Consider the following 27,929-nt stretch of genomic DNA (forward strand, 5'->3'; position numbering starts at 1 on the left):
GCTGGGGCTGCATGGGGTGTTCCCTTATAGAGACCTGTGGAGGGGAGGGGGAGAGAGAATGGCCCTGGGCAAGACTGGCATATGATCCTACCTATCTACTCTGTGGGATTTCTCATTCTACGGATGAGAAAGTGCCTTTGAGTTGTAAGTCATGGTACAGATGTGAACTGCTGTGTGGCTGCTTTATTTTTCTAAGGCTCTCTGAGTGCTAGAGGCAGATAGGTGATTCCTGATAAGACAAGTCACTCATCTGAGATCCCCGGCACACAGGGCCACAGCTCTGATGGCCTGCCCGGTGAATTAGTACCTTCTAACTTCCCTATCAAAAGGCTCCTCGGTGGCGCAAACAGTTTGCGCTCAACCACTAACCTAAATGTTGGTGGTTCAAACCCAACCAGTGGTACTGGGAAGGATAGGCCTGGTGACCTGCTTCTGTTAAAATTACCAAAACCCATTGCCACTGAGTTGATTCTGACTCATAGCGACCCTACAGGACAGAATAGAACTGCCCCATAGGGTTTCCAAGGCTGTAATCTTTACGGAAGCTGGAAGCAGACTGCCACACCTTTCTCCCTCGTAGTGGCTGGTGGGTTTCAACTGCCAACCTTTTGGTTAGCAGCTGCGTGCTTACCACTGCACCACCAGGGCTCCTTCCGTCAAGATTACAGCCAAGGAACCCTATGGAGAAGTTCTACTCGCACTCTGTAACGCATGGGGTTGCCATGAGTTGGAATTGACTCGATGGCAATTAACAACAACAACCATCTCCCTGTTACAGAAACTGGAAACAAGGTGTCATGGGAGCTGTTCTGGTTTAAGAAGACCAGAACAAGAGGCAATGGGCTTAGTGCTATAGCATGAAGGTCTTAGGTGAGAGATAATAATAAAGGACTTCCAGGCACTGAGGAGTATATCCTACAGGAATAGGTGGCCAGGAAAAAACGTTGGCTTCTCTTAAGGTTGGAGTCTAGGTGAGAATAAAAAAACATCTATGAACAATAGATTCCCTCATTTGCCAGGGATGGTCTTGAAATGTCTCCAAAGGAAGAGAGGTGGACAAGATGTCCTCTCAGAACCCTTATGTCCTCAGAAATTCATAGCAGTTCCTTCTCAACATCTAGAGGGGCTATGGCTTCATTCTTCTCTTCCAGAGAGGTAAGGGAAGAAATGGGTACAGACTGAGGCACAGAATCAAAGTCACCAAACTAGGACCCTAGAGACCCCTAGTCCACCCCCTTCATTTTATTCCTGCATTACCCTTCTCCTTGAATTACAATGAGGAAACTCAAGTCCAGGGCACATGTATACTTGCTCCACATCTCTTGGTGACAGAGTTTAGTCTTGGTCCCTGAATATTTCCAATAATAACCTAATAATTGATCGACATACATGCCTCATTTAGGAGGGGTTGTCAGTAGGAGACTCTTTACCCCACCTTCCCTCAAGTCTCACCTTACCCCCAAGTACTTTATCTTGGCTGCTAACTAAAAGGTCAGCAGTTCAAATCCACCAGCGCTCCTTGGAAACCCTATGGGGCAGTTCTGCTCTGTCCTATAGTGTTGCTATGAGTCGGAATCAACTCGATTGCAACGAGTCTGGTTTGGTTTTTTGGCTCTGTCATTTAAAGAGCAGTTTTATTCAATAAATATTTAGATTGAAAACCACCCTCATCTCTAAAAGTCTTTTGCCTGTTCCTGTCTGGAACTTCAACTGTCTGTGGTGATGAGAGACAGTTTCTTTACCCTCAGCTTGTTTCGTGAGGACTCAGTAGGGTGGAGACAGTGAGGCCCTGAAATGGACTGACGGAAAGTAGAGAGTTTCTCGTCTTAGATCAGCTACTCATTCCTTCTCTGGGACCTTAAGAGAATCACTAATCTCTCTGTGCCTCAATTGTTCTCCCCTATAAAATCACGTTGATTCTTTCTTAAAGCCATGCTGAAGGTCCCAAGAGCTAAATGATGAGACCTTCTACAAAGGGTCCCCAGACAGCTCCTTTGCCTTAGTGGTCCTTCTGGAGGGTGGAGCAGATGTCAGTCATTCACCTCCCAGACAGGATGGTGCTGCTAGAGAGGAAGGGCAACAGGAAGGGCTGCCTGACGTAGTTCAATCCCCTCCCTCATCTCTCGCGTCTCCTTTCTTCCCCCGGGCTCCCCTCTTGGAGTCCTTCCTTCCCAGATCTCTAAGTAGGTCTAGGGAGCGGAGGCATTTGCTCCACTTCCATCTGGGTTTAGAACCTCACTCCAGTCCCCGCTCTGACCTTGCAGAGTTGCTGGGGTCCTGGTGCATTGATGGAGACTGGTTCAGGATGAGAGGAAGGAGGGAGAAAGTTCTCTCCAAGGCTGGATTCTCCCTCTACAGGAGCGAGTGAGTTGACCCAGACCTATAGCTCTTCCCCTACCAGCATGTCCCTGCCCCAGATACGGCTCTGCCTCTTGGACTAGACCAGCCCACCTACAGAGGGGTTGGCTTCCCTCTAGCTCCTTTTGCCTACGCTGCTCTCTAAAACCTTGGTGTCCTCCCTGATGCTGCCACTCTCCTGTGTCCTCTGTCCCTCTAGGCCCCCAGTTTTCCCACCACCATCTTCAGATTAGAGTGGAAAGTCACTAGAAAGGCCTAGGTTTAATGCTGTCATTTGCTAGGTAGGGGACCTTGGAAAAAATCAGTAACATTCTTTCCCACCACCAGTCTTCATTCCCGTATCTGCAAAGTGGGATAATAACACCTACCCTCACAGAATTGGAGCCCTGGTGGTGCACTGGTTAAGAACTCAGGCTGCCCAAGAGACAGAAAGGGCCACATAAACCAGAGACTTCATCAGCCTGAGACCAGAAGAACTAGATGGTGCCCGGCTAGCACCAATGACTGCCCTGACAGGGAATACAACAGAGAGTCTCTGACAGAGCAGGAGAAAAGTGGGGTGCAAAACTCAAATTCTAGTAAAAAGACCAGACTTAATGGTTTGATTAAGACTGGAGGGACCCCAGAAGACATGGGCCCCAGACTCTGTTAGCCCAAAACTGAAACTATTCCTGAGGCCAACTCTTCAGACAAAGATTAGAGTGGACTATGGGACATAAAATGATACTCGTGAAGAGTGTGCTTCTTAGCTCAAGTAGATACATGAGACTAAATGGGCAGCTCCTGTCCAGAGGCAAGATGAGAAGGCAGAGGTCAGGAGCTTGTCGAATGACACGGGAAATCCAGGGTGGAAAGAAAGTGTGCTGTCACAGTATAGAGAGAGCATCTAGGGTCACAAAACAATGTACATATAAATTTTTGTATGAGACACTAACTTGAACTGTAAACTTTCACTTAAAGCACAACAATAAAAAAATAAAAAATCAAAATAAAACTAAAAGAAACAAAAAAAGAGCTCAGGCTGCTAACCAAAAGGTCGGCAGTTCAAATCCACCAGCCACTCCTTGGAAACCTTATGGGGGCAATTCTACTCTGTTCTATAGGGTCGCTATAAGTTGGAATCGACTTGAAGGCAACAGGTGTTTTTTGGTCTCACAGAATTGCTGTAAGGATCAATGGGTAAACCGTTTGAGAATGTTCTTACAGATGCAAGTTGTCACTATTACCCACTGAAGCATGATTTCCTGGGCTACAAGGAAACCTCCTTGAGGACAAGGACTGTTTCTTCATCTTTCTGAGCCCAGGGTCTGACACAAAACAGTGCTCCATAGACATTGGCTAAGGGACTGCCGGCTAGGTCAGAGAAGAGAATGGGAGCCCGGACAGAGTAAGCCAGCTGGAGATGATGGAGAAGAGAATACTGGAAGGGAAACTAGAAAGAAGGGGAACTAGAAAGAAAGGAATGGCTGAGGAACATGCAGTGGAGAGGGAGCACTCATCCCTGAGGAAACCAATCCACAGATGCAAGAGATGGAAGCAGATGGAGAGAATTTCGAAAATCAGAACTGTGCACGTATTTTTTAAAATTACGCCCTAAGAGATTATCTAGTCCAAATCCCTCCTTTAAAGGTCCGCATAGGGAAATGACTTGTCCAGTAACATGCAGCAAGTTAAAGGCAGAGCCACAAGAAGAACCTGATGGAGTCAGACAGAGCTGTGTTTGATTCCTGGTTATAAACTGTGTGATCCTCAGCAAGTTAGATTCACACTCTGAGCCACAATTTCCTCATTGATAAACACAGGGATAATAATGCCTCTGTCTCACAGGGTTATTATAGGAAGTAAGTGGGATGATGTATATAAAGGTGTCTACACGTACGTGGTATGGGGAGGAGATTCTGTAAACATTAGTGGCCTTTCCCTCCTTCCTCCTGAGCCCACCATTTCTTCTTCCCCTGTGTTTGAGGCTACACTGTGACCAACCAGAAAAACCAAACCTGTTGCCGTCAAGTCAGTTTCAACTCATAGTGACCCTACAGGACAGAGCAGAACTGCCCCATAGGGTTTCCAAGGAGTGGCTAGTGGATTCGAACTGCCAACCTTTCCAGTGTGGTCAAAAGTCACAGGATTGGCTGCATCAGCACTTAAAAAAGCCAGTTGCCATGAAGTCAATTCTGACTCATGGTAACCCCATGTGCGTCAGAGTAGAACCGTGCTCCATGGAGTTTTCAATGGCTGATTTTTCAGAAGTAGATCACCAGGCCTTTCTTTCTCCTGAGGCACCACTGATGGACTCAAATCTTCAACCTTTTGGTTAGCAGCCGAGCACGTTAACTGTTTGTACCACTATAATGTTATGGATTGAATTGTGTCCCCCCAAAATATGTATGTCAACTTGGCTAGTCCATGATTCCCAGTATTATGTGATTGTCCGCCATTTTGTCATCTGATGTGATTTTCCTATGTGTTGTAAATCCTACCTCTGTGATGTTAATGAGGTAGAATTAGTGGCAGTTACATTAATGAGGCTGGACTCAATCTACAAGATTAGGCTGTGTCTTAATCTCTTTTGAGATATAAAAAAGAGAAGCAAGCAGAGAGACACAGAGACATCATACCACCAAGAAACAAGAGCCAGGAGAAGAGTGTGTCCTTTGGACCCAGGGTCCCTGTGCTGAGAAGCTCCTTGACAAGGGGAAGATTGATGACAAGGACCTTCCCTGAGAGCCGACAGAGAAAGCCTTCCCCTGGAGCTGGCGTCCTGAATTTGGACTTCCAGCCTACTAGACTCTGAGAGAATAAACTCCTGTTTGTTGAAGCCATCCACGTGTGGTATTTCTGATTATAGCAGAACTAGAAAACTAAGACAAACACCCAGGACTCCACAGCAGCACTTAGGAGTTGTCAACTATAGAATTGGAGGTTTTTGAAAAGTGGGTAATGATATATTCTTGGTCAACCACTGAACTGAGAATAGAAAAAATTGTTCTCAGCCTCAAGAATGAAGAAGTGACAACAGGTGAGGAGGTGAAAGGATGGACAGAAAAGGTGATAGCTCAGAAATCTAGAAACAGCTTGGCTCAGGTGCTCTGGGGGTTGTAGAAAGAGCCCTGGACGGGGCAACAAGAGCCTGAACCTGGCCATGAGTGCTGTCACAAAGGCACTCTGGGGCTTGGGCAGTTTATATTCCGTCTGTGTCTCGGCTTCCTCATAGGCAATAAAACAAAATAAAGGAAGGCTGAGCTGCCTGCCAGCTCTCGACTGACCAGGAGTTTTGCATCTGGGTGGTAGAATGCTTTCCTTCCTATTCTTGGCCAGTATGGATGGGGAAATTCACTTCCTTTTCCCAGCTCCTACCCCTTTTGCCCCTTGGGGATTTTACACAACACAGAAGTTGCTCTCAGGGAACTGGGGCTTTCTAGGTTGTCTTTGTTTATACTTCGTTTAAAACCCAGAGACAAACGACCCCTTAATTCATGCAATGCTGGGAAGGTGAATCTGTCTTTTAGAAATCCAGAGGAAGCCATTAAACCATGTTGGTAAGTATTGTGACTCACAATAAGCTTTCCTCTGTAAAAAATGAGTCAGAACGACTTTCCAGGAAGTTTGGTTACTTTAATTATCTTACCTCTTTTTTCTTGCCCTTAAAAGCATACATTATCTAGTATTGATGCTACAAGAGAATACTGAGGTGAAAGATCTAGGAGTGGATAAGTTTCAGATAGCACAAACCTCACTGTCTCCTTGGAGTCTAGGAGAAATCCTTTCCTGAGTGGAGAAAGGAGCAAAACCAACCTTCAGGGTGAATTACTGGGCCTAAGGGGAAGGACACCCCAGCTCCCTGTGGCCCCAAAGTGTCCAGCACCAATGTTCACTCTTTATATTACGGAATTACAGAATCCTAATAAAGCAGTTGGAGCCCCTGAATGGCAGAAACAGTTAATGCGCTCTGCTGCTAACCAAAATGTCGAAGGTTCAAGTCCACTCGGAGGTGCCTCCAAAGAAAGATCTGGCAATCTACTTCCAAAAACTCAGTCACTGAAAACCTTATGGAGCACAGTTTTACTCTGAAACTTACAGGGTCACCATGAGTCAGAGCTGACTTGACAGCAACTGGTAATGATGCCATTAGAGGAAATGATAATCACAGCTGCCGTGTGCCAAGCACTGTGCTAAGGGCTTTAAACATCATCTCATGGAATTCTCAAACACACTTTACAAGATGGGCATTATTCCCCACCCTCCCCCACAGAAGACAAGAGGCTAGCTAGATTAAGCTATCAGTCCATACATACAGCCTTAAGCACAGAGCTGAGATCATGACCCCAGGTCTGTTTGATTTTCAACCCTTACTCTTCAAACATCATATGTTCTTGCCCTTCATTTTATGAGAAAACTGTGGTCCTAGGAAGACAAAGTGGTTTGTCTACAGTCACACATTGAATTGGCAAGTAACCCTGGGATGACAGATTCTCAAAGTCCTACCCTATATCGGGATTCTTTCTTCCTCAACTCACTGTACATATACTCCCACAGTCCCAAACAAAAACCAAACCCAACCCGTTGCCGTTGAGTCAATTCTGACTCATAGCAACCCTATAGGACAGAGTAGAACTGCCCCACAGGGTTTCCAAGGAGTAGCTGGTGGATTCGAACTGTTGATCTTTTGGTAGCAGCCAAGATCTTAACCATTCTGCCACCAGAGCTCCATAGTCCCAGAAGATAGGAGGTAAGAATTTGCTCAGATTGTCTATAACACATTAACTCCCTAACTCCCACCCAGGATCTGAACTCCCGCCCTCTCCTGGCCCACCTTTCAGCATTCTCTGTGGCTCCCTCTTACTCCCAATACTGTAACCCTGAATTGGTCACTGGAACTTATAACACAGTCCCAACCCCAGCTTATAGCTGTGTTGCCACATACCTGGGGCCACGGGGCCCAGGTGAAGAGAGATGGCACAAGCTAGCCTGCTTCCAGGAAAGGGCAACTCCAAATTCTCCTGGATCATGGTCCTGGGCTCTGGTTTTCTCTAGGAAAGAGTGAGTGCAGGGATACTGCCCATCACTCTCCAGACGAATTTGCTTTAAAGCCTCCCTGAGGTTCTTGAGATTGAAGGAAATTTTCTTCTCAACAGAGGAGAGCAGATACCACTCCAACATACCTCTAGAGAAACATACTCAGCTAATAAATCAATTGCAAGAATGAGTACAACTGGCCTATACCCTCCTTAGTACAGCTGCTCCTATATACAAAGCAAAATATAAAGACTGTAGCTCTAAATGTATTGCTACCTGAGCAAGAAGATGCTGTTTCAATGTTAAATTGTGGAGCAGAAAAGTTTTTGGCAAATGCATTCCACAGGTGCCCCCCAGACTCCCAATTATCTTGTCCCTGATCCTGAGTCTTTTAGGTTCCAGAAGGGAACTGGATGGTTCCTGAAGACTTAGGGAAAGATTTTTAGCTCTTGGGGGCATAGATTCCCTTGCACTTCTATTTTCTATATCTCTAATAGTGGCGTAGTGGTTAAGAGCTACGACTGCTAACCAAAAGGTCAGCAGTCTGAATCAACCAGATGCTCCTTAGAAATCCTATGGGGCAGTTCTACTCTGTCCTATAGGGTCGCTATGAGTCAGAATCGACTCAGCGGCGATGGGTTTGGTTTTTGGTTTTAATGATCCAGAAGGCAGCCCAGGTGGCACAGTGGTTAAAAGTGCTTAGCTGCTAATGGAAAGGTCTGTGTTCAAACCCACCAGCCACTCTGTGGGAGAAAGATGTGGCAGTCTGCTTCCGTAAAGATTTACAGCCTTGGAAACCCTATGGGGCAATTCTACCCTGTCCTACAGGGTCACTATGAGTCAGAATCGACTCGATGGCAGTGGGTTTGGTTTAATGATCCAGATGAAAGACTAATTGAGGTCTTTTTGGGATGTTATTAAAGTTATTTGGTGGTGTTATAATTTATACTCATCTTTCTTTAAGTTCTTTTTAATTATATCGAGCTTTCAAAGCAAGGCTGGACTATGGAGTTAAAAATAGAGGCTAAGAAACTCTTCCCCCCAATTCTTGTCTGTTTCCTTTCTCTTCTTCACAAGGCAAAGCCATCTCCAGGCACCAGGCCTTCCCCTCTGAGCCTATTTGCCACCCCACGGACATGATTTATCAGGGGATCATTTGCCCATGGGCCTCTATGGTTAATCCCTTGAGTAGGGCTGTCCCCATTCACTAAAGACAGATTCTGCCTTTTGTCAGTCAGTAGAAACAAACAGTTGCCTTTACATCGATTCATGGTGACCCCATGTGTGTCAGAGTAAAACTGTGCTCCATAGGGCTTTCAAGGGCTGATTTTTCAGAAGTAGATTGCCAGGCCTTTCTTCTGAGGTGCCTCTGGGTAGACTCAAACTGCCGACCTTTCCATGAGCAGCTGAGCACGTTAATGGTTTGCACCCCCCAGGGACCCTCGGTCAGTCTGTAATAGTTGGGAACTCAGCCTGATTCTAGGGGTGTCTGACTGGTACCTCAAGAAGTGAATCTCCTCCCTAACTTTTTTTGTTTTGTTTTTAAGGATCTGGCTGCTTTGTAGCCTAATTCCAGAGGCTTTGTTCCATTGTGGACCAATATATACTGTTCAAAGGCTCCAGGGCCATTACTCCTAGCTCTTGGGAATTCCTTCATTTCCTGAGACCCAGCTTTTCAGTCTTATTGGCTGAAAGATCAAGCAAGAAGAGATACCACACATTTCCAACAACTCTCTCCCACACTCTGCTTTCCCATTCCCTCTTACCTGTCTCCACCTGGCTGAGGGCCCTGCAAGCATCTGTGGAATCGGCTACATCCCCGCTCATCTTGATATCTGCATGGAAATCACAACTGATTTTAATAACAGGTCACAATTTTTTCTTGCTATGATATGTGTGGCTTTAACTAAACAGCAAAGATGAATGTGTAATTACAACAACCATCAGACTTTCAAATTTCTGATTCCCGAACATACCACCATTAGAATATTCATAAGCCTGGGGGCATGGATCCCCTCCTCTTGTGCTTGCCTCCCCTCCCTTGCCTTTCCTTCCCCCTTTCTCAAGTGCCACTGCGGGGTCTCTCACCTTCTGCATCATTCATTGCCACTTCTTTCTATCACCAGGGCTCAGTTGGTAAAAATTTAACAAGGGGAGGGGTATGGTGGAGGAAGGGAGGGAGCTCTTCCCATTCCTGATCCTAATTTCCTTTGGGATTTGGGGGATTTATTTTATTTTTTTAAGTAGCATAAGAAATGCTACTTTAAATGCTCCTCCTACCCCATATAACTCTACCTTTTAACTGGGACTTCCCTAATTCCTGTCTCTGTTCTCCGTCTGGTTCTCAGAGGTCAGCCCACCATCTGGGGATCAAACCCAGCTCCTATACTGCCCTCCTTAAAGAGTCTGTCCTTGGGATCCTTACCTTCTCTCCTATTCCTTCAACTTCCTCAATGAGAACGGAATGGCAGGCTTAATCCCTACCCCGATCCGAACTCCTGGGGAGAGAGGATACTGACACAAGGCCCTGGTCTCAGCTCCAGTCTGCTGGTCTGGCCTCTCCACCCTGCTTCATTTCAATAAATTAAACATTTACCCATAACAGACAGCTGCCACCACCTATGAGGCCCCTAAGTCTCCGCCAAGGGTCAGCAGAAAGAAGGAAAGAGGCAACTTTGAAATAACTCACTCAGGGCTCCTCTCCTTATTAAACCACCCAAATACTGAATCCGTTAAAGACAGAAGAATATTTTATTCAAATCGTGGTGACCCCCCCCCCCCCCACTTCTCACCCCCACCCTCTTCTCAGGGGCAGCATTTTAACTCTTTCAAATCAGATAAAGTCTTGGTGAGCTGATTTGCACACCCGACTCCCCAGCCAATCCCAGTTAAGCAGGCAGCCTTCATTTGCATCAGGTAATCAGGCAGTTGGCAGGCTGGACGCCCAAGGTCTGGAGATGATCAGGATGGGGGAAAAGCGTGGACCTCTGCCCCAGGAAAAGCAGGGAGAAAGCCTACTTTTTTTTAGGGCGATGGTGTGTCTGGCAGAGATTTAAATTGTGGCCCCTCTAGAGTACAGTGGCTGCAGTGCAGGAGGGTAACTGCCATTGTGCTACATTTAAGGAGGCATTTCTTGGGTAACCTAAGTCTTTCCTGCTGCAGTTTTAAGTTTTCCATATAGTCTTCCCTGGATGAATCTGCAGAGTAACTATGTGGGCCACCTGAACACATCTGCAAAGGATCTCCGCCGCTCACCTTCTGCTCCAATGGAGGAATGAGCTTTGCTTCCTGTCACCCAGGAAGTACTAGCCCAGGAGCTAGGCATTGCCTAACCCAGACCTGCTCAGCGCACACCTCGCCATAGGGAGTCTTCAGCAGGGCTTCACTCACAGACTGCCGGGAAGGTGCAGGAGGAAGCAGAGTCCTCCTCCTCTGGTGGTTTTAACCTGCTTCAGTAGTACCAGAATTGAGAGCATGGGTTTGGGGTGTGGACAGACCTTGATTCAATCCCCGCACCATCACTAAGCAGCTGGGGAACCCTGGCAACATCTTTGAGCCTCGGTTTTCTCCAATAAGAAATGGGGATAATGATACTTAACTCCCAGGGTTACTGTGAAAATTAAATGAAATAATTTAAAAAAATTGCCTGGCACAGTTCCTGGCACAAAATAAACACATAATAAAGAAACTAACTAAACAGAAACTTCAGCTGGGATGTTAGTTCCCTTCCTCTTGCCTCTCTTTCTCATGTCTCTTCTCTTAACCCTTTCTCCCATTACAACAAATGGCTTCTGTTTTCTGTCTCAGCACCAATCTGTACTTTACCTGAGAAGACATTAAAAAACGAAACCAAACCAGTTGCCGTGGAGTTGCTTCTGACTCATGGCAATCTCGTGTGTCAAAGTAGAACTGTGCTCCATAGTTTTCAATGTCTGATTTCTCGAAAGTAGATCGCCAGGCCTTTCTTCCGAGGAGCCTCTGGGTGGTCACGAACCGCCAACTTTTTGGTCAGCAGCTAAGCGCTTACCTGTTTGCACCACCCAGGGACTCCGGGAAGCCACTGGCATTCTCCAATTCTTACTGTTGTAGGAAAAGTGTTCATGGGGACAAGAAGGGGTTATAAGGCAGTGAGGTTGGGATGATAACCAGATTCTTGGCATCAACATATTTCAACCAAACTCCTGACATTTAAGAAGGGTAACTCTCTAGCTGAACTGTAATTGTATGCTTGAAATCCGAAATGTCTTCCCACACCCACCCCCTGCATCGCCCTTAGGTATACCCAGAAACCATCTCATTCATCCTTTAAGTTAGCATATAATTTTGTCTTAATCATATCTGAAAAGAACTATTGAAGAAGCGAAAGGCCCCAAACTCTGCCCATGACAGCTATTCATGTGCTGTACCCATTACAGGAGCAACATCGGACAGGGATTTGAGCCTGAACGGAGGGGCAGGGTGAGGCCGTTTCTAACCTCTTCTTAAGTCCCAAGGGATGCTAAGATACCCGAGAACCTGTTCCTGTTGGGTAGGAGGCCGAGGCTGATGGGTGGGACGAGCTCTTGAGTCTCAGCCTAAAAATGAGCCAACACCGAAACTCCCCGAGACGCTGTAACCCTTCTCCTGTCGGACAACACTTGCCAGGGGTGAGTGAGAGGTGTGGGGTGGGGCCAGGCTTCTGACTGTGTTCGTATCTAAGCGGGCAACTGAGTGGGCTCCGTGCCATCACTCCCTTCCCTGGGAGGCTCAGTTGCTCTGTGTAAGAGCCCAGACACCGGGCTCAGACCTTCCTCTGCCTCACCCAGCATCCTCACACCCCAAAGCTGGGGCTGGTGCTGATCCTGGCCTTGCCCTCCCTGGGCCTTGGCATGGCACGGGAGGAACCCCTCAAACATCTGCAGACCAGGATGCGTGATTGAGCTCACCAAGAGAAAACCCAAGGGGGGACCTTCCCGCAGGCTGTAGGCAGCGTGCCCACAGTCCTGAATTTTCTCGGTCCAGCCTACCTATGCTGGGAAAGCAGAGGGCCTGTCCTTCTCTCTCCGAGTTTCCGACCTTCATCTAGGAAGGGGCTGGGGTTCCTCCTGACTCCTCCCTCACACACGGGTTGATGGGGGCATGCCTACCGGGTGAACTTCAAGGGACTGACCAGTCCTGCTTCTGAGCTAGCCAAGGCTCCAACACTCCCCCTGAGGTGACATCTCTGGTCTCTTCTTTGAGAGACATCCACTCCCTCTTCTAACCTAAGTGGAATCGCTGAGCTCTAACAGGCATCAGTCTGTGGGACTTGACCCCTCTTTCCCAAGCCTGGCAAAGGTGGAGAACAGCTCACAATGAGGGGAAGGGCAGAGAAAGAGGCGTCCTGGGGCCAACCAGGTGTCCCCCCCTGCAGCTGGCTTCCAACTGTTTTCCTCTATCTCTTCTTTCCCTCCCTTTCTGGGTCTGTCTGTCTGACTCTTGTCTACTCCTCTGCCTTTTCTCGGCCTGGGTGGGGGTGCCCCTCCTTGCCTGGGGTGCCCCCATGTCTGGTGACCTCATACCTGCTCAGGTCTCTGTGCTCCCACATGAGAGATGCTCCCTAAAGCACAAAGGGTTTTGGCTCTAGGAGGCCCGAATCATAGCTTGCCCCCCGGATTATCAGAGCAAACGCGATGGGGCTGACTCAGGGGTCACAGTGCTAGTGGAGCCGTCTAAATGGGGGACACGGGGGCAAGCATATGCCCTAGATTGTGTGCACCTCTCCTCCCTCCCCTATTCAAACTGTTCTAATAAATCAGTGGAGGAGGAGTCCCCAAGGGCCCAGGACTGGGAACTCACAGGGGAAGCGCTGTTAATATTAAGAATAAGCAGACTGCAGGATTACTCTCAGGGAAAGATAGGACTCAAAAGAGCCCAAGTTCTCACAAAGAGGATCCTGAACTGAGACACTCTAGAGAGGGGCCCATAATGAGGCACTCCATAGAAGGGCCTTTCCTCACAAAACTTACATCAGGACTCACCCTGAAAGACCCACAGAGCAGACCCAGCAAAGAGAGTCCTCAAATAGAGACCCAGTCAGAGAGACTCCCCAGAAAGCCCCAAACAGAGAAACCCCTTCAAGGTGCCACTGAAGGGAAAGAAGACACGACAAAGAGGTCAAGACTCCGAAACCTCTAAGGAGGCCTAGACAGCCCTGTGCAGAGCCCTAGGGGAGACAGACTAAGGAGGTGGGCTGGGGAGGTCCGGCAAGTAAATGTAGAGAGAAATCAGGTACTTCACCCCAAAGCAGGTGGAGACTAAACTGTGTGGGGTCACCCTATCTTGTATTTTGCCCAGCTTCCCTCTTTGTATCTGGAACCCCTGTCTGGGTCTAGGGTTCTAAGAAGCATCAGCCCAGAGTTCCTTCCCATGTGGTGGCATGGGGGACTTGACCTCCTCACACTCTCAACCTCACGCCATCCCTGACCCCTGGCCAGATCTTCTTAGCTCTCCAGGCTGCTTCCCTGCTGGTCCCAGCTGTCCCACCTCCTCCCACTTCCTCTAGAGAGGGGCCTCCAGGAGACAATGAGGTGGAAAACCCCCAGGAAGTCTCTAATCTTGTTCCTAAAGAACTTCCCCACTGTGGCCCACCCTTCTGAAAAGGCTTGCTCCCATTCAAGCCCTGGGCCTTCAAGGTGGGACGTGAAGGAAGGAAAGTGCCCTCAGCTATGCCAGCCTCGGGACTATGCCACGGGGTCTGGAAGCCAGCTTTCCCCAGACACTGGAAGGCACCCAGTTGGATAGTTCCTTTTGCCTCACCTGGCCCTTCCTGTCATGTCTTATGAATCCACTCAGCGCCAAAACCTCTTCATCAGCCTGCATCTCACTCAGTCCTGATGAGAAGCAGAGTTAGGGAACTACAGACCTCTGGGTCCCTGTGTGCCCACTGCTGTTGGTTTCAGGACTGGTGGGCCCCAGACAGGGCCAAAGCCTCTAACCTGCTCTGCTCCTTGGGGTGGGTGAGGAGAATTGCCTGCCCCTATTCCTCCTTACTCCTTCAGAAAGCAGAGCAGGTAACAAAACTCCAGTCAACAGCCCTGAAATCCTAAATAAAGGTCATTGGGTCATTCCCCCTTTGAGAGGCAAGTTGCCAGGTTGGAAATAGCCAAGTCAGGTACAGCTTTCTTTACCTCAGTCCCCGTTCTCTGCTCAGGCCCTCAGACCTCAGGAGAAGGCCACTGAGACACCAAGCCCAAGGCCACTCCCATTCCTTCAGCGTTAGTGGCTCCTACTGTAGCCCAGCTGTGGAAGGAGGGATCAGCAGGGTGAATGAAGCAGCCTTGGTTCACTCCGTGCCCACCTACCGTTCATGCAGGGGACAAAGCGTTTCCAATCTCCTAGGTTCCTACCCTCCCTGCAGGAAGGGAGGGCTGGGTATATGAATGCAAGGAATATGAGACCCAGGAGATGTGTCCACCATCACACCAGCTCGGACACGAAAATGAAAGTACCTATCCCACAGCACCATGTGCGGGCTGCTCCTCCTGCAGGGTCCCACAGAGCTGTCAACTCAGCACCTGCCCACAGCCTGCCCAGGCTCACCATGCACTGAGCCTATAGCATCACCAACACCAACAGAGTATGTGGGTGGACATATCCCCCCCACATGCAGACACACCTCACACACATGTGCTGGAATCTTCAGCCCCTGAAACATGCCACGTCTGGGGTCTGTTTCTGGGGTCTGTGCCACCACTTCTCCCAACACACATGGGGACAGGCAGATATATCTCTAACACTGACACATGCTTTCACAAGCCCTAATCAATACATGTGTGGCATGGCACCTGCCACGAGTGTGCCTCTGTAATTGCCCCACTCACTTCTCCTACACCCCTGCGGTGTGATGGATCACTTTTATATGGCCTTTCTAGCCATCATCTTGTAACTCCCACCAAATGACTGGGTGGAAGTATGCAAATAGGGTGCTTGTGGCCCACCAAGGGGATTGGACAGCTTGCTAATAATGCAAATAAAGATGCATGGTACTCTTGTGAGGGTGTGACTATGCAAATAAGGTGCATGGAAATCATGTGGGGGTGGAACCATGCAAATAAGGTGTCTGGAACCCCAACGAGGGGATTGGTCAGTTTTGCCATCCCACTAGGCTTAAAATGAGCCTTCCCAGAGGCAGAAAAGGGGACCTCCCTACTACCTAGAAGAAATGGGAGCAGAGCATGTCCTTTGGACCTGGGGTCCCTGAGCTGAGAAACTCCTAGAGCCAGAAGACAGAGAGAGAGAGAGCTGTAACACCAGAGATGATGCAAGATGGTGAGAAATGGTGGCAAGAGAACCAGGCGACTGGCTCAAGACGGCACAGTGGGCTTCCCAGTCCATGGAGAAAGGTTGTTATAGTGCGTGTGCTGACACACAGAGCAAGAGAGCTGAGTGCCTTAAAACAGGAGACTTCCTGGTAGAGTGGGGTACGCCCAGGCACTTATGGTGGAGCTAAAGAGCTTTGTAACACTTGCCCAAGCAGGGCAGAGGCTGGGCCAAGAGACTGAGGGGCCAAGAGACCAAGGGTCAGAGAGTGGCCTACATGCAGGTACGGCTGAGAAGAGGCTGTCCTGGTTGAAGAACTGTATTCTGAGTCATTCCTGATCCTGAATTGTAACCTGTTACTTCCCTAATAAACTCCATAACTGTGAGTATAGTCTGTGAGTTCTGTGTGGCCACTGCAACAAATTATCAAACCCAGCAGAGAAGTAGAGAGTGTCATGGGAGGGACGGCTGATATAGGAATTCATAAAAAGGTTGGAGGGTGGGAGCATGTTTGACCTCCATTTCATAGCAATCAGCCTTGGGCTGATACTTATTCTCTCTCCTTCCCCTTGTGAAGTTAGATGAGGAGGTCCGATGCCCCACATGCCATTTTTAGAGTTGGTGTCAAAAGTAAGATTCATTGCAATGGCTCCAGACTCATGGAAGCATGTGACTTTGCAAAAGAAAGAATGAAGGGGTGTGGGAAGTGAAACTTTTGATTCTTAGATGGTTACTTTAGTTGTTGTTACCTGTAACAGCTGAAAAGAAAGTAAGAGATGTTATGCTGTAGCTAAGGGGAGAAAAGCTGCATGTGGAGTGGCTTGGGACAAAAGCCAGGCCAGATAAGCAGGATGATTGACAGGGGCCAGAGTCTTCTGGTTCCACCCAGTCAGAGGCCCAATGCCATATGCATGCATATGAATGGGAAGAGAGTCAAGGGGTGGAGAAAAGAAGAAGAAACTGGAATGTTTTAAAAAGGGTTATGCATTTTTTTGAATGTACTATGGATATTGAATGTTTCTCCTTCCTAGTGTTGTAAAACAGACCTAAATGTATGATAGAAATGAATATTGGGTTTTACAGATAATGGAGATGGTGTAACTCCACCTTCAGCCAATATACTTGATTGGATATGCTAAAAAGGGAACTAGGGTTTGCCCAAAAGAAACGTAGGCTGTTGGTTTGAATGCAGTAGCCCTGTGTGTAGAGTACTGGGGGCTTAGGTTGAAAACCTGAGCCCCACCAAGACCTTTGGAATTAGGAAATTTGCATTTGGAAAGACATGCAAACCCACCCAGAACTACTACTAGAAAAGCAGGAAATTTGCATTTGAAGGAAGGACCTGCAGGAAAAAAAAAAAATAGGACTGTTTGGCTTGTTGAATTTTGAGCAAGTGGTTTGCCTTTGGGTGCACTGAGGCAGGAAAAGTCAGTGCCCATTAGAAAAACCCCCTTCTAGGACTGGAACTTAAAGGGAGCCGGCGAGTAGACAGCCTGGTGTGCTTGCTTGTGGTGACCACCTAGGTCCACTTGAGTGGAAGTGGGGAGGTGCAGCAATGAAGAAACAGGCTGAGTTTGGACATGTTCCACTGGTACCCACTGACCTAGCCCATAGAGGCTAGGGATGAGAGAGAGAGAGAGAAAGGGCTAGCTGGTCTAAAATGCAGGGAGTTGTGTGGACTCCTGAGCTTATGAGTCATGCCTGTTGACCTAGCCCATGGGGGCTAGGGATGAGAGAGAAAGAGAAGGGGCTGGCTGGTCTGAAGTGCAGGGAGGTGTGTGGACTCCCAAGCCTATGGCTGGTACTCATTGACCTAGCCCACGGAGGCTAAAGATGAGCTAACCAGAACCCGACCAAATTCAGAGACAGAGAGATGTTTGACACTGTGAGCTGGTGTAAATTGCTGCAATTTGATGGCTTGCTCTGGACTGGACTTTGCTTATGGATGCAGATACTCAAATTTCCAACCAGAACAGAAGATTCTTCAGACTCAAGAACATGCTTGTCTCCTCAGAGTACTGGTTTGATAGGGATAGGCAATTTAAACATTGCCTATCTAAAACAAGAGGAGACAAAGGCATGAAATAGCTGGTTTACACACCTTCAAAGGTGTGCTTACACTCAAAATGAAGTGGAAAATGGAGGATCTCCACTGAATAGACTCCTCTTTTCCAGATGGGTCTGGGGAAGAGAGGGTGGAGGAAGATGTTGATAGGATTACATGATTCAGTCGTGAGTATTGATTGTTAACAGGGTTAATTGTGATTGTAAAAACTGTAATTGTAGAAACAGTAACTGTGAAAGAGCAGGCTAAGGGAGAGGCACCGCTGGACTGGAATACAGTGGCTGAACCTAATGTCCCTTAAAGGTTTTGCTATGCTGATACTTCATGAGGCTCAGAGCAAATGAATAATCTTCTCTCACTTAAATTTTATCAGAGACCAGAAAGGGTAAAGATGAAACAACTTTTGGAGAACCTGATCAAATCAGATGGATATCTGCAGCAGACCTGAATGGCTGGTACCTGAGTAACCTCACCCTGAGCACTCTGCCCTACTGAAGGACTAATTGTTAATGACTGTTTTGGACTGGTAAAATGAATAGGAGGGGAAGTTATCCTCCAAGTATGGAAGAACTATGGCTACAAAAGCCAGGTGATGGCCTGCAGTGTGAGGGATCACTTTTATATGACCTTTCTAGCCATAGTCTTGTAACTCCCACCAAATGATTAGGTAGACTATGCAAATAAGGTGCCTGTGGCCCACCAAGGGGATTGGACAACTTGCTAATAATGCAAATAAGGTGCATGGTACCCTTGTGGAGGTGGGACCATGCAAATAAGTATATGGAACCCTAACGAGGGGATTGGTCAGTTTTGCCATCCTGCTAGACTTAAAATGAGTCATCCCAGAGGTGAAAATGGGGGACTTCACTACTATCAAGAAGAAAAGATGGGACCAGAGCATGCCCTTTGGACCCAGGGTCCTTGAGCTGAGAACCTCCTAGAGCCAGGAGATAGAGAATGAGAGCTGTAACACCAGAGACAGTGCAAGATGACAAGAAGCAGTGGCAGCAGACAGCATCAGATTACCTACTAAGCAAGGTAAGCATGGGCTTACTTGTGCTTACTTACTATCGTGAACAATTTTACATTTTTCACCACATCAAAGATTCTGCTTCTAGGTATGGCTGGCATCTGTCTCTCTCTCAACCCCACAGCACCTTCCACAGAATCAAAGCCTCTTTTCAAATTTACAATCCCTGACAGGGACAGGGTATCCAGTAAGAAGGGAGGCATGGGCTTACGTGGTGAAACTTATATGAAATTGTTCACTACAGAGTAGTAAGTAAGCACAAGTAAGCCTGTGTTTATCTTGCTTATTGGATAATCTGCCCCTGGCAGCAGAATCAGGAGACTGGCCATCACGAGACAGCACAGTGGGCTTCCCAGCCCACGGAGTAAAGCGGTTACAGTGGGTGTACTGACCCACGGAGTGAGAGAGAGCTGAGTGCCTTCAGGCAGGAGGCTTTATTACAGAGTGGGGTGCCTCCGAGCACTTGTCAGCAGAGCTAAAGAACTTTGTAATAATTGCTGGAGCAGGGCAGAGGCTGGGCTGAGAGGCTGACGGGCCGAGAGGCTGAGGGCCAGAGAGAGGCCTGCCTGCATGCACGGCTGAGAAGAAGCTGTCCTGACTGAAGAACTGTATCCTAAGTCGTTTCTGATCCTGAATGGTAACCTGCTACTTCCCTAGTAAATGTCATAACTGTGTCTATGGTCTGAATTCAGTGTGGCCACTGCAACAAATTATTGAACCCAATAGAGTAGAGAGTGGTGTGGGAGGGACCTGGTGCAGGAAGGAACTGGTAAAAAGGTTGGAGGGTATAGGTATGTTTGACCTCCACTTTTCTAGCAATCAGCCTTGGGCTGTTGATGCTGATAATGATTCTCCTCCCTCATTGAGAAGTTAGATGAGGAGGCCTGATGCCCCCACATGCCACTTTTACAACCCCCCAACACCGTCTCCCCACTTCACAAATGCCCACTTAGCCTCCATTTTACACATATTCCAGGAAAGCTTAATTGTAACATGTGGATACAGGCATTCACCTTACTTATGCACACCCAGGTCCACACCCCTGGCTGAGCCAGTGAGCCACTCATCTCCTGAACACACAACCTCATAGAGTTTGCAACAGTTCCGCACACCTGAGTCCCACCTAACTGCCACTCTCCAGATTCGGGGCTTCAGAAGACCTCCAAACCCTCTGCCCCAACTCATTCTTTTACAAGGTTCCTTATCCCAGACGCTCTCCCTTTAGTCCCGCAGACACCGACCCACGCCTGTCCCGGTGCAACCCACTGTCCATACTGCCCTCTCCTGACCTCTGGGAAATTAGCCCTCAAGAACGGCGCTCCTCTCCCTCGCCCTTCCCGCGCGTGGTGACACCTGTCAGAGCTCACTCCTTCCGCCCCTCACCTGTGTGCATGGGTTCCAGATTCACCATCCTGCCCCAGGCGGGGCCAAAGCCAGCGCCCCCCCAGGCCCCTCGCGTCTGCTCCAGCCGGGCCGCCTGGGACGCCAGGGTCTCCTTCTTCCCGCCCCCGGCCGCCGCCGCCGGAGCCGCTGCCGGAGCCGTAGCCACAGCCGTCGCGCGCTCCGCTGCTCCGGCCGGGCAGCACACGACACGGCCAGGATTGCCACATTCCCCAGGTGAGCACGAGGCGCGAGACGGGGCGGGGGCTGCCGGCCACGCCCCCTGGCAGGGCCCCCGCGCCTGGCCCCAGGCTCATGCAAAGCAGTGATTTGCATACGGGGAGCTGGGGGCTGGGGGAGCGGACGGGGGTGCTGCCGGGGCGGGTCCCTACCCTGCGGAACATCTGTCTGCCTCAGCCCGGCCTGGCAGCCCCTCCCCACCGCGCCCGCAGCCGCCTGGACTCCTGGTCCAGCTCTTCCTTTTGAGGAACCCCTGGCCAGTGATCCAGCCTGTCAGAGCCAAGCCCCGAGCTTTGTCTGGACAGACTCCCGAGGTGTAAGGACTACAAGGAACCTGGAGTGTTTGGAGAAGCCGTGGAGGTGTGCTGGAAAGAATCTGTTTTTGGAATTCTATGTCTCAACCGCTTCCTAGTCCTGCGATATGGAACAGGGCTCCTCACCTCCCTGAACTCATCTTACTGATCCATAAACTGAAGCCAGTGCTAATCTACCTGGCATCTACATGGGGCTTAGCGGGTGCTCAAGCTCATCTAGACCCCCATGGCATTCTCACAGCACCCTGGGCCCTGATTATCACCATTTTCCAGGTGAAGACACTGCCGCTTACCTGCCCCACCTAGGCCCCATGAGGTGCTATGAGAGATGTAGGTGAAAGTTATTTACCAGTGTCAGGGGCTGTGGAGAGCTGGGAAGTGACTTGTCCAACTGACCGAGCCTGACTGGAATCAGGTCTCTGGACTCCTGCTCCAGTGCTCTTTGCAGCATACATCATAGACTGATCATCGGGGTCCTCCCCTACCCTCTTCTCCTCCACTCTTCAGATCCCATAAATGGTGCTGATGCCAAGAGGACCGCCTGCCTGTCAGCCCAGAAAGCCAGCTGCCAACCGGGCTTTGGCTCAAGCACAGGGCAGTTTTCCTTTCCAGACGGACTCACTATCGATCTACCTTCACCTTAGTCTCAAAGGCTGTTTCCTGCTCACAGAACATGGCCTGGGATTTTTCTGCATCTATACCTTGTTTATAATGTTCTTTCCACCTGGAATGTCCTCCCTGCCATTCATAGTCAATAATCCCCAATATAATGCCCAGCATTTAGTGTGATTTCACCAGGGATCAGGCACTGTGCTAATTAACTGTCACTTTTAAAGGTACCATCTTCTTTAGTCCTCATAACAACCCATAAATTGTACTATTATTATTTCCACTTTTCAGGTTGGAAAACTGAGGCTTAGAGAGTTTAACTCGCCCAATGTCACACAGTTAATAAGCATCAGGACCCATGTTCTTAAGCACTGCCCTCTATTCCTCTATGCACAATTCAAATGCCACCTCTTTTCTCAAGTTGGAAGTGATTTGATTTATCTTTCACTAAATTACCAGGGCACTTTATCTTCAATGTTCTTAATAGCCCTTGTGGCATTTTCTTCTTTACTTGGATTTATGTGGGCCTTTCTTATCCTGCCTCCTAGTTGTTAACTAATTGGCTCTAGGGGGAGAATTGGTTCATTCTATCACTCCCACAGCACAAAGCACAGTGCTGGGCACACAACAGGGACTCAGAAAGTGTTCAGTGGGTGCCCCGTGCGCCTGGGGGAGTAACCAGTTAACCAGTTGCCATTGAGTCATTCCAACTCATGGCGATCCCATGTGTGTCAAAGAAGAACTGTTCTCCATAGGGTTTTCAATGGCTGCTTTTTCAGAAGTAGATCACCAGGCCTTCCTTCCAAGGTGCCTCTGGGTGGGCTTGAACTTCCAACCTTTCAGTTAGCAGCCCAGTGTGCTAACCTATACCAAAAAAACAAAAAACAAGAAACCAAATCCATTGCCATTGAGTCAATTCCAACTCATAGCGACCATATAGGACATAGTAGAACTGCCCCATAGGGTTTCTAAGGAGCAGCTGGTGGATTTGAACTGTGCCACCAGGGCTCTGTGTTAACCTATAGGAAGTGCTTAATAAGTGCTTCTTTAGGTCCATAGAAACCACCCTCCCCCAGTCACATCTTAACATCTCTTCCTCCCATCCCAGCAAGAAGGCAAGAAGGGAGGGGGCCTTCCTCCTGTATCTGCTAGCTGTGGGGAAAGATCAGTGAAGGCCTCTTTAGTGAACCCAGATACTCCTAGCCTCTATCCCTTTCTTCCTCTCCTCTTCTCCCTTCTCTCCCTCCCTCCTCCACTTCAAGTTGGCCTGTTCCTTGAGGTCCATCTCTTCTCGACAACTGCACTTCAACTACCATCATCCTAGAAAAGTGCCTGCACGTTGGTTGTATACCCCAGTGTGCTTGTGATTTCCATATGTGAATTGGCATATCATCTGCATGGCTGTGTACACCGAGGGGCAGACTCTCTGACCACCATATCTGGGACCTGTTGCTCTTTTCTATGTGCAGAGTCATACTTCTTCTCTGAGGCTTAGTCTTTCAGGTGCCAGAAGAGCATGTACCTGATGATTTCCAAGGGCTTTCCTGCTCCAGAGGCTAGGATTCTGGGGTCTCAGGGATGGGGCAGGAGGTGGAGCTCTTGGAGGTGGGGCCCATTTAGGCAGAGATAGGTTCACAGTGTGAAGTACAACTTTGGGTTCTGAAAGAGATGGGTGGTGGTGGTGGTGGCAGACACTACCTCACGTTCATTCATTGACATAATCATTCATAAATATTGATTGAGCACTTTCTGTGTGCCAAGAACTGTGGTACTTACAGAACACACACCATCTTATTTAATCAGCACAACTTGAGAAGGAAGGTACAATTACTAGCCGCCTTTTATAGATGAGGAAACTGAGGTTCAGGGGGGTTAAAAAACCAGTTGCTGTTGAGTCGATTGTGAATCATGGTGCCCCCATGTGTGTCAGAATAGAACTGTATTCCATAGGGTTTTCAATGGCTGATTTTTCAGTAGATTGCCAGGCCTTTCTTCCAAGACACCTCTGCATGGACTTGAACCTCCAACCTTTTGATTAGCATCTGGGCGCATTAACCATTTACACCATCCTCTGAGTTGGAACCGACTTTACGGCACATAACAACAACAAAAACAAGGACTTCAGAGAAGTTAACACACCTAGTAAATGGCAGTTGGGATTCAGACCAGGGTCTGGCTGACTCCAAAGCCAATGTTTTTAATCTTGCTCCATAGTGTTAGAGCCTAAGCCATCCTTTCTCTTCTCCTCCCTTCCCATTATCATATAATTTGAGGTAGAAAGAACTAGATATCACTCGGACCCATCATATGAGGAATCTGAGGTCCACAGGGGGAGATACTTGCCCAAGGTGACACAGCAAGGCAGCAGCAGAGCAGCGACCTTCCCAGACACTCTTCTGTCCTCCTCCTTCACATGCCCTTCCTGGGTCTTAGAAGGCTGGGGGTGGGGGGGTGTACATCAGGTGTTTAGGGGGGAGAGGGGAGCTGACAATTTTTATTCATTTCCCTCCATCTTGAATACCACTTGATCATCATTTCAGTTAGATGAACTGGGATGGGAGTGCAAAAGACCCTTTTAAGCCTCACTCTTTCCCAGCACTCAGAGTCCTGATGAAACCAGCTGGTAAGTCTTGGAGTGGTGGGAGGTAGTGGTAAGGTGCCAACCTCTTATGCCTAATACTCTAAGTCTCTATTTAGCCTGGGAGAGTAAAAGCTGTGGGGAAGGGGAGAAAGATAGGGGGTTGCCTGAGGGTTAGAAAGGAACAGAGGAAAGAAAGGGGAAAAGAAGCAAGGACAAGAAATTTCAGTGCCTTTGGACATCAAAAGAGCCGTATGCAAATTTGATGCAAATTGAATGCAAATCTCTCTCTCACTTTCTGTCAATAACTAGAAGATTTTTTTTTCAGAGTAGCCAAAGCCTTACTCCAGGATGCTGTGGTTCTACAACTGTGACCAATTCTGACCCCTCCCCAAGTCCTCCTGGGGTGACATCTGAGCCCCTTGGCTGCACCTCCGGGGCATCACTAGCTCCCTCTCCAGGCTCCGTTTCTACCTGATCAAACTAGCAGCTACTGTGCTTCAAGGACAGACGGCTCTAGGAGTCAAGTCTCCTTTTCCAGACGCATTTGCTGAAAATGGGCTACAGACTCAGAGATGGTGCAGGGGGAGGGAGGTGGGTCCCTCCCTGTTCCCCACCGCAGTAGAGAAGTGGCTTCCTGGCCTGCAGACTCTGCTGCTCAGTTTCATTTCCTGTCATGGCAGCTGGATTGAGTTGTCAGGGCTGGGAGAAGGGTGGAGAGCAAAGCATCCTGGAAGGCAACCAAGCAACAAGTCCCTTCTAGCTGTTTCGGTCTGTCTGCCAGCCGGGCTTTGGGAATGCAAGGTGGGACGGTCATCTCCCTGCCTTGGGGCTGCCAAAGGGAGTGGATCAAGGAGCTCAGGCTTCCTAAAGGAAAAGATGGAAGGAAGGTAGACACCAGCAAGGACTTCCAGGCCAGTTTGAATCACCCCTTAGAGGTAAATCTGACGGCACCATTCTGAGGAGGGGTTTCAGGAACCAGGATAAAGCAACTGTTTCTGGGGAATGGACCTGAGGGGACATGGGGGTCAGGTAAACAGAGCTAGTCCCTGCCCCTGGTATCCCCACCCTGGACACCCCTCTGTCCAGTAATCAGCCTTCACCTGTGTCTGGGGAAGGAATACACACAAACTCATTGAGCATTTTGAAGGTTTCCACTAACAGATAATAATAACATGTAGTTAATTTAAAAACTGAAACAACAACTGTCTTGGAATGAACTTCCTTGACCTTGGGGCAAGCATTAGACCTGTTGCCCAGTCACTCTAATTGCACCTTCAGCAGAGCCCTGCCTCGGCCAGCGCAGTTCCTGGCTCTCACAGCCCACCTCAGACCAGGTAACCTTCCTGGTGCACCAGTATTCACAGGGCAAGTGTGGGCCCAGTGCGGCCTCTAGTGGTTATGGAAGTGTGGGCCTGAGCTGCACACCTCCACCTGCAGGACGCCCGGGGACTTAGGAGAGGTCACAGTCCTGGCATGAGTGGCTGGCCATGGCCGGGAGAAACACAGATGAGGGCAAGGCTGAGAGGCTGAATTTTAGTTTCAGAGAGGAGAGGGATTTTTAGTCCCTGTTCTCCATCAAAGGCCAGATTTCATCACAGCACAGTAGCCTGGTCAGAGTCAGCCAGCCTTGGCTCCATCAACACTATGACAGTGTCAGGCTGTCTGTCATGCTTTCGGTTTAAATATCCTGCTTCCCATAGCTGCCCCCGGAACTGCCAAACTGCATGCCAATCCCACCCTTACACGTGCAGGAGGTCAGCACCATGCCTCCTGCCATCATCCATTCAAAGCATGTATATTGAGCACCCAGTGGAGTTCGGCTAGGAGCTGGGAAAATAACAGAGAATCAGGCACTGTCCTGTCCTTAGGAAGCTCACCATCTAGTGATGCTTGTGGGCCAGCCAACAGGCAAATCTTTCACAAGGAGACATGTGTTATAACAGGAAAGTAGAGGGTGCTCTGGGGGTCTGCCATGGGGCACACCTCTGGCAGAGGGCATCAGGAAAGGCTTCTTGGAGGAAGGGATATCTAAGTTGAGATCCCCAGCTATGAGCGCGGAGGTGGGAGTGGATATGAGCGGTACAAGCAAAGGCAACAGCCTATGTCAGAAGGGTGCGTGGAACATTTTAGGAAGCCCCAAGCAGTACAGGCTGGCTGGGTCACAGACTAAGAGAATCACAAGTGAGTGAGGGGGATGTTTGTAGCAGGAGCACCCTGAATCTGCTTTAAATTAGACATTTAGGGTATAGGTATGTTAGAAATAGTCTGCCAGTTTCAGTAGCGGATGACTTGTGACACACAGCACAGCTGATTGCAACATAGAGCTTTGAATCGTGACATCAAGGTTGGGAATTGCTGGGGAGGAAAACCTTGGCAAGAAGCTTGTGAAGGATCAGGGAGGAAAAACAAGGCATAGGTGGAGAGGGACTTGGGTTTGAGAAGGTGTTTTTTTAATTTTGTTTTTAAGATGGGAAAGATTTAAAGACTTCCAGGGACAATGAGAAGGAGGCAGGAAGAGGAAGAGAGGAAAGAGAGAGAAGGGACAATTTCTCCAGAGAGACAGGTTCCCAGGGGAAGGGGAGGGCTTGGGATTCAGAGCATTGGGTGGGGGGTGAAGGGGCACCTCTGCCATTAAAGCAGGTGAGAGTCTGGAAAGGTAGGCGTGGCTGCAGGCTGGGTAGAGGTGTGGTGCCAGAAATCAAGTTTCTCGCCCAGCCAAATGGCAAATATTCTCTGATAATAGCAGGTGATGGCTGGGCTGAGGGGAAGTGGGAAATTTTATACACTGCTAGTGAGCATATAAATTGGAACAGCCCTTTCGGAGGGCGCTTTGATAGTGTCTACCGAAGTGTGCAGGCCTGTGACTTGGACTTGGCCATTCCAGGTCTCCATTTCTACCTACAGACTGGCTGGTAAGAACAAGTCACAGGAAACAACTCGATTGTCCACCAGTGGCCAAACAGCTAAATAACGAATACACTGGAATGTCAGCATTGGGGAGGATCTTGGAGAAAACCTAGTGAGGTCCTGTCTCTTGGCAGATGTGACCAGAAAGGGGAAGCAACCTACCCAAGATCACACAGAGTTGGGACCAGCCCGGTACCCACATTCCACACATACATTGTTAGCCTCAAGCTTTGGTTCTTGGGAGTGGCCTGTGCCCAACTTTTTGCCCGACCCCTTCTACCCAAGCGCCATGAAGACCCTGGGGCAGAGGTCTCCCAAATGTGAAGCCCAGTTTGCCCTCCACCCACCCTAATACTTCTCTTGGCTAACAAGACTGCAGGGAGAAGAGCCTGAAAACCCACGGGAAGTCCACATCAAGGACCAGGCCAGGCTGGGTGATGGTCCCAGGGGTCCCCAGACCTCTTGTCCTCTCTGGCTTGAGGAGGCATTAGTGAGGTGTGGCCTTCTGACCTCCCGTTTAAGAGTGCCTTGCTTACCTTGGTAAATAGGAACAATCAGGAACCCGTTCCCACCACCATTGTTCCCGGGGGCGCTTAGGGCACTCCCCCATCCCATGTATTTAGTGATTGCTATTACAGGGACTGGCCCCAGCTGCCAGCTTTCTTCTCTCATCCCACCCAAGCCTCTGCCCCTCTGCTAGGGGAGCTGTGCTCTCTGAGGCTCCAGCAGGCCAATCTGATAAACCTGTTTGGGTTAGTAGGTGTGCATGGTGTGAAAAATTGGGGTCAGATCCAGTTCTGTTCTGTCTGTCTGACCTTGGGCAAATCACCCAGTTTTATAGGTGAGCCACCATCTGTAAGACGTCACGGAATCGCTTCAAGGAGCCCGTGAACTCATTTCTATGAAGGCACTTTGTAAATCATAAAGTACCACAGAGAAATGAGTAATGACTCTATTACCTCTCCCAGATGTTTACACATGTCCACAAAGGCCTCCTGGGGATAGTAAAGGCTCATCACAGTGTTTCTCTAACAGCTGACCACCTGCATCCATTTTAACAAGTGATTCTGATGCACGCTAAAATGTGAGCAGCTCTGCTGAGAAGTTGACCATACGGGTGGAATTTGGGGCACTGTGACGGAATGGGGT

General features: G+C 48.8%; 1 protein-coding gene across 1 annotated transcript in view; it reads right to left on the bottom strand.

Annotated features, from left to right (window-relative positions):
- Positions 1 to 27,929, bottom strand: part of LOC101358345 (POU domain, class 2, transcription factor 3) — a 143,444-nt gene that overhangs the window by 92,874 nt on the left and 22,641 nt on the right. Inside the window, exon 4 of the mRNA XM_012558190.2 lies at positions 9,141 to 9,209. Coding sequence (XP_012413644.2) covers positions 9,141 to 9,209 — 69 coding nt within the window. The remainder of the gene's footprint in view (positions 1 to 9,140; positions 9,210 to 27,929) is intronic.

This window comes from Trichechus manatus, unplaced genomic scaffold (genome assembly GCF_000243295.1).
Source record: "Trichechus manatus latirostris isolate Lorelei unplaced genomic scaffold, TriManLat1.0 scaffold00143, whole genome shotgun sequence".
Taxonomy (NCBI): domain Eukaryota; kingdom Metazoa; phylum Chordata; class Mammalia; order Sirenia; family Trichechidae; genus Trichechus; species Trichechus manatus.